The following is an 18,962-nucleotide window of genomic DNA, read 5'->3' as shown; positions in this document are numbered from 1 at the left end:
TAATTTTCCAAGGGCAACTGTACTTAGTGACCAAATGAAAACACAGTGAATAGCCCAAGAAATCCTAACTTCTATTTATGTTGACAATCTCTGGGCCTTCCTGAAGCCACTGTTTGCATAGACTTCATTTACTTTTATCCTGGATTGTCATTGTTTTTTCAGATTCATAGGCCCTGTCTGAAATTCACAAATCACCTAGCAGTACTTCTCTAAGAAATCTTCAGAATCCGTGACAATTTAGACCAGATAATTCTGGATTATGCACTTCAGTTCACTTTTTGTTACTACAAGGTATTTTTCAGTGCCCCCAACAGCTATCTTAACTCATTCTCATTTTACCAAAGTCCATGTAGACAAGGTACTATTCCTCAATGAGACAACTAACTAGACCACCTTGTTGTCAGTCAGAGTACCTTCCTCTACCTACTTTTATCTTCCTTATATCCTCTTTGAGTTAGTATAAGTTATTACTCTGCATGACCTGCTCTAATCTCCTTCAGGGGAAGGCTTTTATAAATCTACTACCTAGAGTTAAACCCCAGATCACCTTCCTGAGTAGGAGATTGCATTTGGTTCTATTCATTTTACCTTATTTGGCTTCTACCTTCATTTTTTAAGACTTACTTTGCCTTTAACAGTTTTTTCCATACAGTTCATCTAAAGTCCAAATATATTTATTAGATGTGTGCATTGTGTGTATATACTTAGGTATGCCACTGTTGGAGATTTCGGGCCAGTGATGCCACTCTGATAGTATTTTAATATTTGACATATTATTTTTGCTTACTCATTATTCTTAGATAATACCATGTTATGATACCTTGCCTTTATTTTTATTTATGCTTCAACTGTGTGGAGAGGAAGCACTGAAAAATTCACTTAATTGAATGTTGTATTGATCAATGGTTCAATATTGTATTGTATTCCATTCCTTTGCGCATGCTTTGAATGCAGGTGCTATATAATTTCAGAGAAAAATACCTCATTTTGGCTGTACAAAAACCCTGTGTAGGGAGCAGAGCTAACATTGTTTTCCCCTTTTTAGAGACAAGAAAACTAAGATATAGAGAATTTAAGTCACTTGCCCAGCTATTAAGTGACTGATTAAAATTTGAAACCTGGTCATCTTATTCCTGTCTGGTTGTTTTTCTAGTCTACCAGTCTATTAAGATTAGCTAGATGTTTTTAAATTGTTTTAATGAAGTAATTACTGTGCTTGGTAATGTAAATGAAAGTTTTATAGATTCATAAATAAGAATTTGAATTGGCGTACTTTATTATCATGCTTGGCAATGAAAACAGGAAAATGCTTAAATGTCCATTTTATTTAAAGACAGACTGTTTTTTACTATGATTTTACTGTTTTTCTCCACATTTCTAATATATAATATAAATTTGCTAGGCTATAGAATCAAAGAATGCAGAAGGAATCTTTGATGCCAGTCTGCATTTGAAAGCCCAAGTTGATCAGCTTACCGGAAGAAATGAAGAATTAAGGCAGGAGCTCAGGGAATCTCGTAAAGAGGCTATAAATTATTCACAGCAGTTGGCAAAAGCTAATTTAAAGGTGAGAATTGTATTAAATAAAAGAAAATGCTAAACATAAGAATGTAGATTTAATAGGAAACTTTTAATTTTTTTAAAAGAATGCTTTATAAGAAAATGCCCCTTGAATTAATTCTTTCAATATTAAGAAACTGGATTTCTCTTATAAAATTATAAGTGGAAAATAAGTGCCTTATAAGATTAAAAAGAATACAAAAATTCTAAATCTCATACCTAGGCATTTCTAAGCAGAAACTAAAGTATGGTTGAGGTAAACTTCCTGGCAGGGCATTCACATATCTGTCAATTTGTCTTTCTTTGGGTGTAAGAGTTGTGATTCTCATTGCTGGATTTTTTTTTCCAGATAGACCATCTTGAAAAAGAAACTAGTCTTTTACGACAATCAGAAGGATCAAATGTTGTTTTTAAAGGAATTGACTTACCTGATGGGATAGCACCATCTAGTGCCAGTATCATTAATTCTCAGAATGAATATTTAATACATTTGTTACAGGTATTGAAAATTTTGTTACAGGTATTGAAAATTTTACATGTGAATAACAAAAATCATTGGTAGTATGTTTCTTTATGTTTTTATTTTTATTTTACTTTATTTTAATTTCTCCATCACCAAAGCATGCAGATAGTACTTTTCTCAATATTTAGTCTTCATGTATTCCTTTGAGTTCTCAAAATAGTAACAGTGAAATATATTTTGTATGGATTTTGATGTTAGATGGAATATTATAAATAAAAGCAATTTATACCATTCATTCCATTCATCTGCATGAGCAGCATTTTCATACATCTTGTTCGCACACCTGTCATTCATGTGAAATATATGGTTCACAAGCAGAACAACAAGCAGCTACTATAAAGCAGTGTTATGTAAATGAGCACTTTTATTTATTGCTGGGTGGAAAACAAAAGAATAAAGTCTGTCAAGGCTTTTTAGTGTCATGATAGAATTGTTCCCCTTTTTGCGTTCACAAGTAAAAACTACATTTTTTTTGAGACAGAGCCTCACTCTGTCACCCAGGCTGGAGTGCAGTTGCACTATCTTGGCTCACTGCAACTTCCACCTCCTGAGTTTAAGTGATTCTCATGCCTCAGCCTCCTGAGTAGCTGGGACTACAGGCATGCATCCCTGGCTAATTTTTGTATTTTTTTTAGTAGAGATGGTGTGTCGTCATATTGGCCAGGCTGGTCTCAAACTCCTGGTCTCAAGTGATTCACCTGCCTTGGCCTCCCAAAGTGCTAGGGTTACAGACGTGAGCCACTGCACCCGGCCACAAGCAAAAACTTCTAAACCAAATTATTCTTCATCTTTGTCTTCCCTTTACCCAATAAAGTGTTAGTTAATCTACCACCAAAGAGGAAAGGGTACTCTACTATACTACTTGCCCTGGGTTTCTCAGTTTTGCTGTTTCTCAGTTTTGCTGTCTATATAATGGTCGTTATGAATGTCCTAATGACAGATCCTTTTCATTATTTTATTTGAAATTTTACTATCTATAACATCACATACATTATAAATATAATTACAAATATATGTTCAGAATCAATGAAAATATGTTTTTGATTATACGGGCCACTATTTCTCTCTGCTAGGTGATCCATTTGTGAGTATACTTGGGTTATAATTATTAAGTACTCATTTTTATTTTGGAAATTACAGTAATTCATCTTTTTCTCAATATTGGGATTTTTATTTTTATTTTATGTTATCTAAGGACAGCCTTAACTACTTATTAGAATATTGCTTTATATGTTATATTATTATTTTTAAATGTATAATTTTAATATTATTATTTCTCTTATTTACCTGAGGTATAGGGACACTATCAGCAAATATTGGTAGTATAGCATTGTCGTATTTTTTGAGATAAAATTCATGTTTTTTCATCTTTATATAAGAAATATATCAGAAGTTCGTAGTAGATTAGAGAGTACCAACTGGGAGTCTGAAAACCTGTCCAAAGTGGCAAAACAGGTACTTAGACTCTCAATCCTAAGGCTGTATAGAGCTATAAGTGTGGCAAGACCTTTGGAGTCAGACAGACCCGACCTCAAATGTTGGATCCATGTATATGGAAAGCACCTGACAACAAGCCTAGCATATGTAGTTGGTAAAAATGATTGCCAAGTGTAGTGTTAATGAGCTTTTGGATATTGAGTAAGTTATTTAAATTTCAATTTCATCTTTAACATGAAATAATTGGAAAGGATAATTTGAGTGAGGGTATGAAATTATGTGTTCATAAGAGAGGGTATGTGGCCAAGTGAGAGGGTATGTGGCCAAGTGACTAGAAGTGAGTTTGTAACTATTCTATCTAATGAAACTTTGTAATCTGGTAATTTGTGTGCTAAAAATAACTTTACCTGTTGTATAGTACTCTTTTTTTATGCCTTAAACTAAAATGTTCAAAATATCAAGGAAAAATGATCTGTGTTGCTTACAGATTTGGTGACTTCTAACTTTTCTATAATGTTGTCAGAATATGAATTTATACTTTCAAATTCAGCATTTATTCTATTTTTTTTGTATTCTTATTTCTAAACCACTTTTCAGGAGCTAGAAAATAAAGAAAAAAAGTTAAAGAATTTAGAAGATTCTCTTGAAGATTATAACAGAAAATTTGCTGTAATTCGTCATCAACAAAGTTTGTTGTATAAAGAATACCTAAGGTATAGGTTTTAGCAAAACTATAAATATAATTGCAGTATATTCTTGTTAATTGTGAAAGTAACATAAGAATAATTTATGTTTTGTTCTTCCCTTCTTCTTCTTCCTTTGCAATTGTATTTTTTTTTAACTCTGGTAACTACTGTTAAGAACTTGTTTATGGAGACAGTGTAGCTTAATGATTACATTAAACCTGGGATTATCCTGCCTGGGTTTGAGTCATTTAACATTTGCTTTTTGTAAGAGCTTCAGCAAGTCAGCTTTCCTATCTATGTCTCAGTTTCCTTATCTGTAAGTTAATTTGTAAGTAATACCCTTTTCATAGGATTATTGTAAAACATAAGTGAACTCTTAGATGAAAATGCTCAGACTAGTGTGTGGCACATATGAACAGTTTGTAAATGTTAGCCGTTGTTAGCATCATTCCTCATCATCGCCATCATCATTGTTCATATATGTTTATAGGGAACTAACATATTTCTCCTTATTTCTGTCATCTCATCTAAATCAATAGAATGATTTCCTTAATAGGAATTAGAATACCTAATCAAAGGTGATTTAAACACTAAGAATAATTATTATCTGACCTAACCAGAAACACAAAGCTGGTTGTAGGGCAGGTCATATTTGAAGGTTGTTGTTATCGCCTATGATGGTTGTAAAATAGCTGCATGAATTCAAGAAAGATGATGTGCCCGTTGAAGAAGAGGAGCATTTTTTTCTACATGGCTTTTATTTTTAAATAAACATTTTTTTCTGGTGATACCTGGCAGACATTGACTCCGATCTCATTTGCTAGAATTGGATCACATGTCCAAGTCTGAACCATTCAGTTGTAAAGAGAATGATACCACTATACTGGGTTTATGCCAAGAACATTACAGATGTTTGTGGAATACTCATGTGTAGACAACAGTGTCTTACACAACTTCAAAAAAATAATTTATATATAAATATGTTTTAAATTACTTTTTAAATTCACAAGAATTTATGGTATACAACATGGTGTTCTATATATGTATATAATATGGTATACAACATGGTGTTCTATATATGTATATACTGTGGAATGGCTAAATCAAGCTACTTAACATATGTATTACCTCACATACTTTTTTTTTTTTTCCCTTGAGACAGAGTCTTGCTTTGTCACCCAGGCTGGAGTGTGATGGCGCTATCTTGGCTCACTGCAACCTCTGCCTCCTGGGTCCAAGTTATTTTCTTGCCTCAGCCTCCCAAGTAGCTGAGATTACAGGCATGTGCCACCACACCTGGCTAATTTTTGTATTTTTGGTAAAGACGGAGTTTTGCCATATTGTCCACACTAGTCTCAAAACTCCTAGCCTCAAGCAATCTGCCCACCTTGGCCTCACAAAGTGCTGGGATTACAGCATACTTCTTATTTTTTTTTGTAGTAAGAACACTTAAAATTTACTCTCTTAGCAATTTTAAAGTATATAATATACTGTTACTAACTTTAGTCACTATTTTAATTAGACTTAAAAGAAGATGTGTTTGTATTCAAATTATTTTGTAAGCATTTAACACCCAAATTTGAGAGTGGGGTCAGAATGTTGGAATTTGATTCCTAGAATTAGTATAGGGTATTATTTTCCTACTTTTTTCTGTGTTCAATAAAATGTTTATAAGATTCAGCTTCAATTATGTTATAACCCATTTAGTGGTGAATCAGGGAAGAATGAAAATAATTTGATAACTTTGTTGCCTTGCATTTATTTAAAAAAATTTTAATTCTAGGCTAAACCCTTTTTAAATGAAATTTTAGCTTCTTGTGTTTTCAGATACTGAATAGCTATACCTCTTGTGTTGAGAAAACTTTAAATTTGCATAATCTGAAGTTATCTTTTCTTATAGTTAAACATTTTATTAGGTTTACAGTATTGTCTTTTTGTTTTGTTTTGTTTTTAGTGAAAAGGAGACCTGGAAAACAGAATCTAAAACAATAAAAGAGGAAAAGAGAAAACTTGAGGATCAAGTCCAACAAGATGCTATAAAAGTAAAAGAATATAATGTAAGTAAAACATTTTTAACATTAGTATGCAATATTGTACAAACTAGGATAGCTAGATTCAACAAGTAATATGGATGTGTCTTTGTGCAGAATTTGCTCAGTGCTCTTCAGATGGATTCGGATGAAATGAAAAAAATATTTGCAGAAAATAGTAGGAAAATTACTGTTTTGCAAGTGAATGAAAAATCACTTATAAGGCAATATACAACCTTGGTAGAATTGGAGCGACAACTTAGAAAAGAAAATGAGAAACAAAAGAATGAATTGTTGTCAATGGAGGCTGAAGTTTGTGAAAAAATTGGGTGTTTGCAAAGATTTAAGGTACATCTGATTCTTATTTTGCTTTTTCTGACTATGAAAAATTTCAAATATGCAGAAGATAGGATGGTATCAATAATGCTCATCACCTGAATTAATAGTTAACATTTATTAACATTTTGTCATAATTGCTTCTTCTGATTTTTGTGGGAATGTTTGAATTGCAGACATTCCTCCCCTAAATATTTAATGTACCCTTTTGAAAAAGCCTTTTTTCTTTAACTAACCATAGTAACTTTATTATACCTAACAAAATGACAGTAATTTTCTAATATTGCCTAATACCCTGATTATAGTCACATTTTTTACATTTTTTGATCAAGGAATAAGCATTTGGGTGTTACATCTCATAAATCTTTTTAATATAGAATCCCCTTGGTTTTCTTTTTCTCCAAAAAATGTTTGAAGATGTATCTGACTTTTGTGTGTGTGTGTCATTTTACTTGTTCCTGTGTCCCTTGTATTACTAAAAGTTAGGTCGGAACCCTAAGTTACATTCAGGTTTAAACATTTTTGGCAAGAATACTTCATAAGTAATGCTCTATACTTTATATTGCATCACTTCAAGAGTATCTGGTTGTTCCATGTTTTGTAATTGATTACTCTGGTAAGGAAAAGACAAGCAGACCAGGTGTGGTGGCTCATGCCTATAATTCCAACATTTTGGAAGGCCCAGGCAGGAAAATTGCCTGAGCCCAGACCAGCCTAGGCAATATAGTGAGACTCCATCTCTACGAAAAATGTGTTTTTTTTGTTTTTTTTTTAATTAGCTGGGTGTAGTGGCACATGCTTGTAATCCCAGCTACCTGGGACATTGAGGTGGGAGGATCGCTTGAGCCCAGGAAGTTGGGGGCTGCAGTGAGCTGTGATCATGTGCCACTGATCTCCAGCCTGTGTGCCTGTATAACAGAGTGAGTCACTCTCTTAAAAGAAAAAAAAAGAAGAAGAAAAAGAAAAGATAACGATATACCTCCATTATTAAGCAATTTAGTTAACTAGTGATATTTTGGTACCATATAAATAACAAATTATTTGTCAGTCCTAATGATTTTAGCATCCGGTGATGATTGTTGCCTAACCCAGTTATTAGGAGTTGCAAACATCATAATTTTCTAGTTATATTATGCACTTAACATTTATTAACAGACATGCTTTTGTAAAATAAATAGCATTTCCTCATCAGCCCAGGCTATTTGTTTATCTTGAAGTATAGCTCCTACTACAAAGGCAAGATAAATGCTTTTCTCTTTAATTACCAGTTTTCAGAATACGCACTTGGTGTGCTCTGTGCTACCTGCTTTTTTTTCTCCCCTCCACTTTCTCTATTTTGAGTATCAGATTAGACTCACAGACTTTTAAATATTTCATGTGTTTTAGTTGGAGTCATATTCTTTTATCTCAACTTTAGCCAAAGAGAGTCCTTCAAAGTTGACTCTTGTATTGTATTGATAAAAATTCATTAGTCTTTTGAACGAAGCCTCAAAGCTTGACTTGTTTTCTAGCATAAGATGTCTTAGACTTACCTACATACTTCATGCCCATACTTGGAATAAACCATTTCTTTAAAGAGCCCAGGTTCCTTTTAGTGGGGAAGGCATTTAGATACCAAAAACTGGCCACTGGACATCATTGCTCTCAGAGTATCATTGCTACTCGTCTCTCAGTAGACAAGTTAGAAAAATATGTATATATTTAAACTATGAGTTCATATTGTTATTTCCAGTTTAATTATAACATTATGGGGTAAGTAAATAGTATCGGATTTTTACTAAGCTTCTTTGATTTTGCACTTGTATTTTTTTTCTTACATAGAAAACCTTTATTATTAACATTAAAATATTTGTTTTATCCTACAATATACATACAATAATTTGAAAAATAATACTTGAATTGATATTAATAGTAACAACAACAGCAGTGCTGCCAAACATAGTTTAAAATTTTATTTCAGGTCTTATTTTCTTCAGAATATATCTTGCTGAGAATGTATAGGCAAAGTATTCTACACTTACTTGAAATAATTGTCTTCATGCAGTTATGTTATACATTTGATATATAGTTAGGCTCATTTGTTTTTCATTTTTTTATTTTAGGGATTTTCTTCCTTTTTACTGAATTTTAATATATACAATATTTATATATGCAAAATATTTAATTAGAGAAATCTTAATTCTAGTCTTACGCCTTTCATATTATTCTGCTCCACCCTCTGTAGGTAACTTACTATCTTTCTCATGTTTCCTTTTTGGAAACATAGACAAAGACAAGACAGATTACATGACATGTATACTCTTCTGCACCTAGTTTTATGCCTTACCTTGTAGTTTATTTTTAAGCATGTAAATGTTCAATGTACATGACTAAATTTAGACAGGATCATAGGAACACAGAATTCAAAGTGAAATTAAAATGGGCTTGGGTTCTTTACTGTCCACTTTAAAGGTTGTAATGGGTGATGTCAGGCTAATAAACCTATTTTCAGCTTGATCTAAAGCTTAATACTGAGCATCAAGAAATTCTTTAATAAATATAAGTGATTTTTATTCAGACATGTAATAAGGAAATGTTCGTGTTTTTATTTTTATGTTAGATTTTTTTAGAATCTACTTTTCTTAGAGTTTTATAAATACAGTTAGTGTTTGAGATAGAAACAGAAAAGAATTACAGTTTTCTTCCTCTTCTGGCCTCTCATGAACTTGATTTTTTTCTCCCAACAATTGAAGAGCCAAGAAAAAGGGGGATTCTTACGAGATGGGAAATAGAATCTCATCTACCCCTGTTTCCCCCAGAACAGTGAAACTGAATCTTAAGGGTAAGATAGAATAGTGTGTACTTAACTTAGATGGAGAAGAAAGGCTGCCAAAATGAGATCTGAAGCGCTATTACAAATATTTCCATCGTTACTGTACTTCAGAATGAATTATAACCGTAAGTTTTTTTACTTCCTCATTCATAAATTTGATTATTCCTTATACCAACTCTCAGCTTTCATCACTCTTTATTGTACTTTTCTATGTAATGTTTGCCTATTATAGAGCAACTTAAGAGAACTGTTAAGTTTGGACATTTCATTTTGGTGTTGATAATAGAATATCTTTGAATAGTTCTATAGTTGATGAGTAGACCCATGAACCAAGTAACTTAAAGTCCTTGATGTTATTTATTACAGAGAACTATAATAGAAGCTCTACCGCTAATGTTTCCATCATGTATGCAAAAAGTTTTCTTTTGTTATTAAAGCTAGTCCATTTAGCTTACAATAAGCATAAATAGCTAAGTTGTGAAAGTTACCTATGATAATGCTAATTTTCCCATTTATTAAAAGGCAAGTTGTTTTCTGATCTTAAGAAATTTAGAAAAGCCATCCAAAGATACATTCCGAGTGATATATTCCTTCTGTTTGATATGTTTTCTCAAATTAATTGAGTTTTATTTTACTATGACAGGAGTTATAAAAGTATTTTATTTTTATTATGATTAAGATTTTCAAAGTAACATATTTCTTATATGGAAGAAATTATGTTATTGCATATTTTTCTTACATGGGAAATCATATATTTTAAAAATGATTTTAAAATTTGTTTTACTTTAAGTTGTATTATCTTTCTCAAAAGTGGCTAGTGCTTGACCAGAAAAAAAGACACCAGCATAACTCAGTGTATCTTTATTTACATAGGAAATGGCCATTTTCAAGATTGCAGCTCTCCAAAAAGTTGTAGAAAATAGTGTTTCTTTGTCTGAACTAGAACTGGCTAATAAACAATACAATGAACTGACTGCTAAGTACAGGGACATCTTGCAAAAAGATAATATGCTTGTTCAAAGAACAAGTAACTTGGAACACCTGGAGGTAAGTTTGTGTGATTCTTGAACCTTGTGAAATTAGACATTTTTCTTCAATATTTTTGTGTTTGGGGGGATTTGGCAGATTTTAATTAAAGTTTGCCTGCATTTATATAAGTTTAACAGAGATATAATTATCCATATTATTCATTCAGTTTAGTTATAAATATTTTGTTCCCAAATAACACACACACACAACATATTATCTATTTATAGTGGCTGAATGACTTCAGAATGATTATCTAGATCATTCTCCTTAGGTCACTTGCATGATTTAGCTGAATCAAACCTCTTTCAACCAGACATCCAAGAGAAAAAGGAGCATGAAACAGGTAGAATATTGTAATCAAAGGAGGGAAGCACCCATTAAGTGCCCATCCGTTTCTCTTACCGCTGTACCCAGAACAAACTATTCTCCCATGGTCCCTGGCTTTTGTTCCTTGGAATGGATGTAGCCAATAGTAACTGAAATATTAAGGGCTCTTCCTGGACCATGGATGCACTTTGTAAATTCTCATCATTTTTTATTGTAGAAATACAAAAAATTAGAGTAGAATATCATAAGTTACAATCTGTGAATATGGACCAGACCCTTTGTAGTTCTCTTACAGCTACTTGAACTCCATACCTTTTACTGAGGACAGAATGAGCTCCTGGTTTGTTCATCTTCCTCATCAGAAATAGAGGCTTACGGATTTTGGATTATTCTTATCTAAGATCCTCTCACAGGAGTAGAATAAGATCTAATTCTATTAGCTCAAAAGCTTTTGCTGGCTCATAGAGACACATTCAGTAAATTAAAACATTGTTCTGAGTAGCTTTCAGGACTCCTACTAAATTATGACTCATGTTTATCAATATTATTTAGAAGTAATCATAATCAGTTTGCTTTCTGCTGCTTTTGCCAAAGAGAGGTGATTATGTTACTTTTTATAGAAAATTATGCCTGTTTAGTGTGGTGATAATTTATTTTTTTCCATTCTCCATGTCCTTTCTCCTATCCTCTCCAGCATTAGAAAGTCCTAGGCAAGAGACATCTTGTAGATAATGTATCAATGAGTGATTTTTAACGTTATCATTTTCCCAAAGAATATTTTTCATCTTTCCTAAAGATTTTTTTTTTTTTTTGAGATGGAGTTTCACTCTGTCACCCAGGCTGAGTGCAGTGGCACAATCTCAGCTTACGCTTACTGCATCCTCTGCCTTCCAGATTCAAGCAGTTCTTCTGCCTCAGCCTCCGAGTAGTTGGGATTACAGGTGAGCACCACCACACCAGCTAATTTTTTTTTTTTTTTTTTTTTTTGAGACAGTCTTGCTCTGTCGCCCAGGCTGGAGTGCAGTGGTGCCATCTTGGCTTACTGCAAGCTCCATCTCCCGGGTTCACGCCATTCTCCTGCCTCAGCCTCCCAGGTAGCTGGTACCACAGGCGCCTGCCATCAGGCCCGGCTAATTTTTTGTATTTTTAGTAGAGATGGGGTTTCACCTTGTTATCCAGGATGGTCTCGATCTCCTGACCTCGTGATCCACCCGCTTCGGCCTCCTAAAGTGCTGGGATTACAGATGTGAGCCACCGCACCTGGCCTCAGTTATAATTGTGAATATCTCATACCTATCCCTATTGGCAGTGTCTTAGTTTTATTTTTTATTATCTTTATTGTGGCAGCCATTATTGCTGTCTCTATTTCCAGTCTTACATCCTCCTTACTGCCACAAGAATGATCATTCTAAACATGAATCCTACCCTGTGACTCCCATGTGACTCCCTGGCTTAAAAACTGTCAAAAGCTACCAGTCACCTGAAGGGTAAAAGTCAAGTCCCCTACTTACCTCATGTCATCTAGAGCAAGAGATGAACTAGCTGAGTTTTCTGAGCACAGTGTTCTTTCTTATGTATGTTCTTTTGTACATGCTCTTTTCTATATATAGGGAACCATTTCTCTCTTCCAGTTGTTTTGCTCAGTGAATTTCTATTCCTGTTTCAAAACTTGTTCAGGCATTACCTTTTTTTTCTTAAGCATCCTTTTTTTAATGGAACAAAGTCACTCCTGGCTACACTAGTTCTGCATCTTATACATAGGTTTTGTACACAGTACATATTTATATGACATCAAATTATATGTGTTTACATATCTGTCTTCCTTAATGGAATATAAGCCTTTTGATATAAGGAACTATTTAATTTGTTTCTGTGTGTTGAGTATCTCCTGTTTGGCACAGAGTTCAAGCTAATACATGAGAGTGATTAGTGGTGGAGAACCACAGTGCACATGGTGTCAAATATGGTGCTTAGGAAATCATTGTTGCTTTTTGAGAGGTAAAGATTCATGAGACTAGAGGTCATGAAAATCAGATTTCATATGTGAAGAATGGAATAGATAATAAGGAAATACAAAAACTGGATGGGTAATAAAGCAAAAGAAAAACTGGAAATTCAATAGTAGAAGAAAAAAGAAATAGATGTAGATTGAGGTAGAATCAAGAAGAGGATTCTTTTTTTTTGTTGTTTTTTTTTTTTGAAACAGTCTCACTACATTGCCCAGGCTGGAGTGCAGTGGAGTGATCTTGGCTCACTGCAACCTCTGCCTCCCAGGTTCAAGCGATTCTTCTGCTTCAGTCTCCCAAGTAGCTGGAATTACAGGCGCCCACCAGCACAGCCGGCTAATTTAGTAGAGACAGGGTTTTGCCATGTTGGCCAGGCTGGTCTCAAACTTTGGATCTCAGGTAATCCGCCAGCCTCAACCTTCCAAAGTGCTGGGATTACAGGCATGAGCCACCGTGCCCAGCTTTTTTTTTTTTTTTTTTTTTTTTTTTTTTTTTAAAGGAGACCAATGAAGTTTGAGGGAGGAGGGAAAGAAAATTTAGAGTTAGTAGGGAGAGAGTGATGAAGATGAGAGATGAAAGTGGTAATAAGGGAAGTAGCAAAATATCAGGGTAGGTGGGAGAAAAAGAGATTTGTAACAAACAATAGGATTATCCTGTGAAAAAGGATGAAAGGAAGAAAAAAATGGATAGAAAGATATTTAAAACACCCTCAGCCTCCTGTTTTCCCTCCTGTGTATTCATAGTATATAAAACTATAATTATGTACTTTACTTAAAAATATATTATTATCACCTTATCCTGCTTATTTAATCATAGCATATCCTCTTTTTAGTCTCATTACCCTGTTTGTATTATTCTTCATAACACTTAATACCCGACATTGTATTATATATTGGCTTATTTTCCAGGTACTCCACTCAAATATAAGTTCTAGGATATAATTTATTTATCACTGAAATCCATTGCTTAGAGTACCTGGCATGTAGTAAATAGGCATTCTGTTTTTTCAAAGAAAAAATAAAGGAACTTAAGATATATATTTATATCTCCAGGCTTTTTCCTCACAGCTCTATTCTGTTGTACAGAATTACCTGCTTTACAATTCCTGTGTTTCAAGGGGATCTCAAATTTAACGTGTCCACAATGAACTCCTGATTTCTGTTTCTCTCCTAGTCATTCCTATTTCAATATATGTTCAGTTACCTAACCAGTTAGTCAAGGCAGATACTTTAGAGTTATTCTGTAGTCATTCTTTTTCCCTACCATTTTTGTTTTCCAAATGTAATTTATATGTGTCTTCTTCATCCTCACAGCTCTAACCCTTGTCCAAACCAGCATCATCACTCATCTAGAGTTCCACAATGTCTTTCTGGCTAGTTTCCCTGATTTCTCTATTGACCTCTTTATTCTCCACAGTGCAGCCAGAATGATTGTTTAAAACTTCCTCCTTAAAATCTTTAAATTGTTTTCTTTTATACATTAAGTTAAATTCCAGTTCCTTGTCTTGGCATGCCATGCCCTGCCTGGTATGGCCCCTGATGGTCTCTCTAACTTCATGTTTTACTACTATTGACTCCTATTTTTGCTTACTCTGCTTGGGTGCTCCAAACCTCCAAATCTTTTCCTGCTCCAATCATTTCAATCATTTTTTCCTCTCAGATCTTATAGTATTCCAAATGCTTTCTTCCTTTGGAGCATCTGGGTTTACTAATAAATACTTCGTACCTCACAGTTCAGCTTAAATACCACTTATTTGGTGGTTAAGACATCCTTCAACCACTCTATCTAAATGTTCCCTTCTATTATTCACTGGCTCAGTACCCTGTTTTTATTTTCTTTCTAAATGTCAACTTTTTTTTTTTTTTTGAGTCAGGGTCTCACTCTGTTGCCCAGGCTCGACACAATCATAGCTCATTGCAGCCTTGCCCTCCTGGGATCAAGTAATTCTCCCACCTCAGCCTCCAAAATAGCTGGGATTACAGGCATGCATCACCATGCTCAGCTAATTTTTTGTATTTTTTTGTAGAGATTAGGTCTCACTTTGTTGCCCAGGGTGGTCTCAAACTCCTGGACTCAAGTGATTCTCCCACCTCAGCCTCCCAAAGTGCTGGGATTACAGGTGTGAGCCACTGCACCTGGCTGATACTGACTTTTTTTTTTTTTTTTTTTGAGATGGAGTCTTGCTCTGTTGCCCAGGCTAGAGCGCAGTGGTGTGATCTCAGCTCACTGCAACCTCCGCCTCCCAGGTTAAAGGGATTCTTCTGCCTCAGTCTCCCGAGTAGCTAGGATTACAGGCAAGTGCCATCATGACCAGCTAATTTTTGTATTTTTAGCACTATGTTTAGTACTGTGCTGGCCAGACTTGTCTCGAACTCCTGACCTCAAGTGATCCACCCACCTAAGCTTCCCAAAGTGCTGGGATTACAGGTGTGAGGCACCATAATCGGCCAACATTGACATTTTTAATAGACTTTTTGTTTGTTTACTTGCTTATTATCTGCTGCCTTCCACACTCTGGCGAAATCCTGCCACACACCCACACACACATAGGCACTGAATGGGCAGAACTCTAAAGGCCAGAATTTTATATTTCTTTTCACTATAAACATCGTCATCTGTCACTGATGGCACACTAGGATGCTCAGCAACTGTGTGCATGAAGGAAGTAAGCACTAGTTTGTGAAGGCTGCAAAACTCTTGAGAATTCCAAGAGTTTTGGCCAAAATGAATGTACAGCTTTAGTGGCAGAAGCTAATACTCAGAAATTGAGGCCGTATATTGGATACCACAGGAGTTGGATGATTATTTTAAAATAATATTTTACATTATATATATATATATGTGTGTATGTGTATTAGTCCGTTCTCATGCTGCATGAAGAAATACCTGAGACCGGGTAATTTATAAAGGAAAGAGGTTTAATTGACTCACAGTTCCACAGAGCTGGGGAGGCCTCAGAAAACTTAACAGTTATGGCAGAAGGGGAAGCAAACACATTCTTCTTCACATGGTGGCCGGAATTAGAAGAATGTGAGCTGAGCGAAGGGGAAAGCCCCTTATAAAACCATCAGACCTTGTGAGAACTTACTATCTTGAGAGTAGCATGGGGGAAACCACCCCCACGGTTCAATTACCTCCCACCAAGTCCCTCCCATGACATATGAGGATTATGGGAACTATGATTCAAGATGAGATTTGGGTAGGGACACAGCCAAACCATATCAGTATGTATATGTATACATGTATTATATATATATGTATGTGTTTGTATGCATACATGTATTATATATGGAGGAAATTCTAATTTTGTAAACTGGATTGTGAGTTTTAAGGCGATGTTATATAAAGTTAAAACAATGTCATTTTGTGGTATTGGTCTGAATTACAATGTAGTTTCTTAGTGATATTTTTCCTTTATTCAGTGTGAAAACGTCTCCTTAAAAGAACAAGTGGAATCTATAAATAAAGAACTGGAGATTACCAAGGAAAAACTTCACACTATTGAACAAGCCTGGGAACAAGAAACTAAATTAGGTAAGTTTTACGACTCTGATAATATAAAGTGATTAACATCTAATAATGAATATTTCTTATTTAAAGTTCCTTTTTTATACTAGATTAAAAGGAAGTATTTTGACTAAAAAAAGAAAGAACTTTCTGCCTAATAGTTTAACTTAGGCAGATGAATAATCCTGTACTTAACCCCACCAAAGTTTAGTTTTCAGTCCTTAAGTTAGATTTGTTTCTAATGAAATCATATATGTTAAAAATTTATGACTAAGTATTAGCTACTTTGAACCATTTAACAATTAAAACTGATGATATTTTATTAATGGTATTATAAGTTCTTTCACTGAGTGCAAGTTATGTTAGTTATGTATCACTTGATATTTTTAAATTAAAAGATACCAGGAAACAGCAAAGAAAATTTGAAAAGAAGTTGTATTTCTCATAGTTTTACTACTATATTACTGTATATTTGTGCTTCTATATGCTTACATATTTTATATATTTTAAATTATTATAAACATTGTTCTATACTGTATTTAGATAGTAATATCAAAAATATTTTTGTGGCCGGGTGCAGTGGCTCACACCTGTAATCCCAGCACTTTGGAGGCTGAGGAGAGCAGATCACCTGGGATCAGGAGTTCGAGACCAGCCTGGCCAACATGGCAAAACCCCATCTCTACTAAAAGTACAAAAATTAGCCGGGCGTGATGGCAGGTGCCTGTAATCCCATCTACTCAGGAGGCTGAGGCAGGAGAATTGCTTGAACCTAGGAGTGGGAGGTTGCAGTGAGCCAAGATCATGCCACAGCACTCCAGCCTAGGCAATAAGAGTGAGACTCCATCTCAAAAAAAAAAAAAATTATTTTATTCGTCATACTTATAAATACTTATACAATATCCTGCTGTGTTTGAGTGATTAAATCACTAGCTTTTTATATTTTTGCTATTGCTTATAGTGCCACAGTGAACATTTTCATGTATATCTAACAGAGATATTACTGTCTCAGAAGGTATTGAAATCTTTGTTGCTCTCATTAGAGTTTTCCATATTAATTTTTCAAATAGTTATCCTAGTTTATAAGATTTTCATAATTTTATCTCATATATTGTGCTTCATAATTTTCAAATAAATTTGCTGCTTTCGCTAATATATTTTCATGTATTTGTCTCCTAGACCTTAGAGCTATTCAAGGTTTTTATTACTAAATAGAGCTGTTCTCTTAAATTGATAATGAGATACTTGGTTTAGAGAAGCCTAACATTGGGAAATCTTACAGAAGCTACTTTTAGAAATGTAATTTTTAGCTCAATAAGAGATTAAATATGAATTGACTTTTGTGTAGTATTTACATGGAAGAAGGTACCATTTAAATGAAGACATAAGAGAGTATTACGTACAATTTTAGTAGGTTCTTTTTATTTTATCATCTTTATTTTTAATAAATGCTAAATTCCCTACAGAAATTCTTTAATTTTTATGTATCTTAATCTCTTTCATATATGGATTTATATCACCGAAGTTTTAAGAATGTTTCCCTATTCCCTGTTGCCCTTATATCTTTGTTTAAAAATGTCACATCATTAGCTTTTTTTCATCTAGGAATTTGTTAGTGTTGGGCTGTTGTGCTCTACCCTCTCTTTAAGAAAACTCCAAACCCAAGAACATACAAGATGGCTAATCTGCTTCAGCCCTTGTAATGTGCTTTTCTCTTCTTATCAGAGTTTAGCACAATACAGAATGGAAAGGACTCCTTTATATATTGGTATTTATTGCAGTATTTTTCTATATGGTGCCTAAGGTTACTTGAATGAGTCTTTATTCCATAATGAACTGATTTACTAATGCTTTTAGCATCTGTTAGTGATCCATTATTGTTAGTTACTTGATTACTGCTTGCAACAGCTATTCTAAAATAATACATTTTAAAGATAAATACAGAACATAATGAAGTACTTTTTAAAACTGAGATAGAGACCAATTTTTTTTTCAGGAAATGTATATTACTTTGAGAAAACTCAGTTATAAAACTTGTACTTATGAAGCTGGAAAAACAGGAGGGGGCATTATTGGTATTGTAAAAGGCTGTTTACAAAGTGAGTTGCTGCTTAGTTTTTTTAAGTAATTGGCTACCCTAAGCACATCAGTTTTAAGTTGCTGAAAAGCAAAACACTCTACCAAATTTTGTTTTTTTTCTAGACCATGTTTACAAAGCAAAAGTATGTTTTCTTCCCCCTCCTCAAAAAATGACACTCCTATGACTAATGACACTCCTATGCGATGCCTTTTTATGGTAAATTGAGGCTTTTAGTTCTCTTTCCATTTAGCCACAGACTTTTGTGTCCAAAGACAAGCTACATAACTGCGTATATAAGATTAAGGCATAACCACTAATAAAAGAATGTAAAATATTTGATATTAGTTCTGTACAAAGACCTAATAATACTCATGATTAGACAAGATTATATTTGGTAGAATCTATACATCATATGGCTTCAGATTTTACTTTTCAGCTTGGCTCTGAGAGACTAAAAATCAAGTCATTGCACTTATATTCGCAAAGTCACGTTGATTTACTGCATTGCTTCTCATACAGTTTATCTCCTTTCAGTAAAATGTTTACTTGCCATTTTTAAAATTTCTCATATGTGACACTTCTACACTTAAGTCCTTTATGTTGTTAGTTCCACAATTCTGTGAGGAATA

At 34.0% G+C, this 18,962-nt stretch overlaps 1 protein-coding gene across 12 annotated transcripts in view; it reads left to right on the top strand.

Moving 5' to 3' along the window:
- Positions 1-18,962, top strand: part of CEP290 (centrosomal protein 290) — a 93,222-nt gene that overhangs the window by 29,033 nt on the left and 45,227 nt on the right. For all 12 annotated transcript variants that reach the window (XM_063712212.1, XM_002823564.6, XM_063712209.1 and 9 more), the window contains 7 exons: positions 1,403-1,567; positions 1,910-2,059; positions 4,118-4,233; positions 6,161-6,263; positions 6,354-6,584; positions 10,258-10,431; positions 16,169-16,280. In XM_063712212.1, coding sequence (XP_063568282.1) covers positions 1,403-1,567; positions 1,910-2,059; positions 4,118-4,233; positions 6,161-6,263; positions 6,354-6,584; positions 10,258-10,431; positions 16,169-16,280 — 1,051 coding nt within the window. The remainder of the gene's footprint in view (positions 1-1,402; positions 1,568-1,909; positions 2,060-4,117; positions 4,234-6,160; positions 6,264-6,353; positions 6,585-10,257; positions 10,432-16,168; positions 16,281-18,962) is intronic.

This window comes from Pongo abelii, chromosome 10, assembly GCF_028885655.2.
Source record: "Pongo abelii isolate AG06213 chromosome 10, NHGRI_mPonAbe1-v2.0_pri, whole genome shotgun sequence".
Lineage (NCBI taxonomy): Eukaryota > Metazoa > Chordata > Mammalia > Primates > Hominidae > Pongo > Pongo abelii.
Note: the sequence above shows the minus strand (reverse complement) of the source record. Positions and strands in the feature narration are given on the sequence as shown.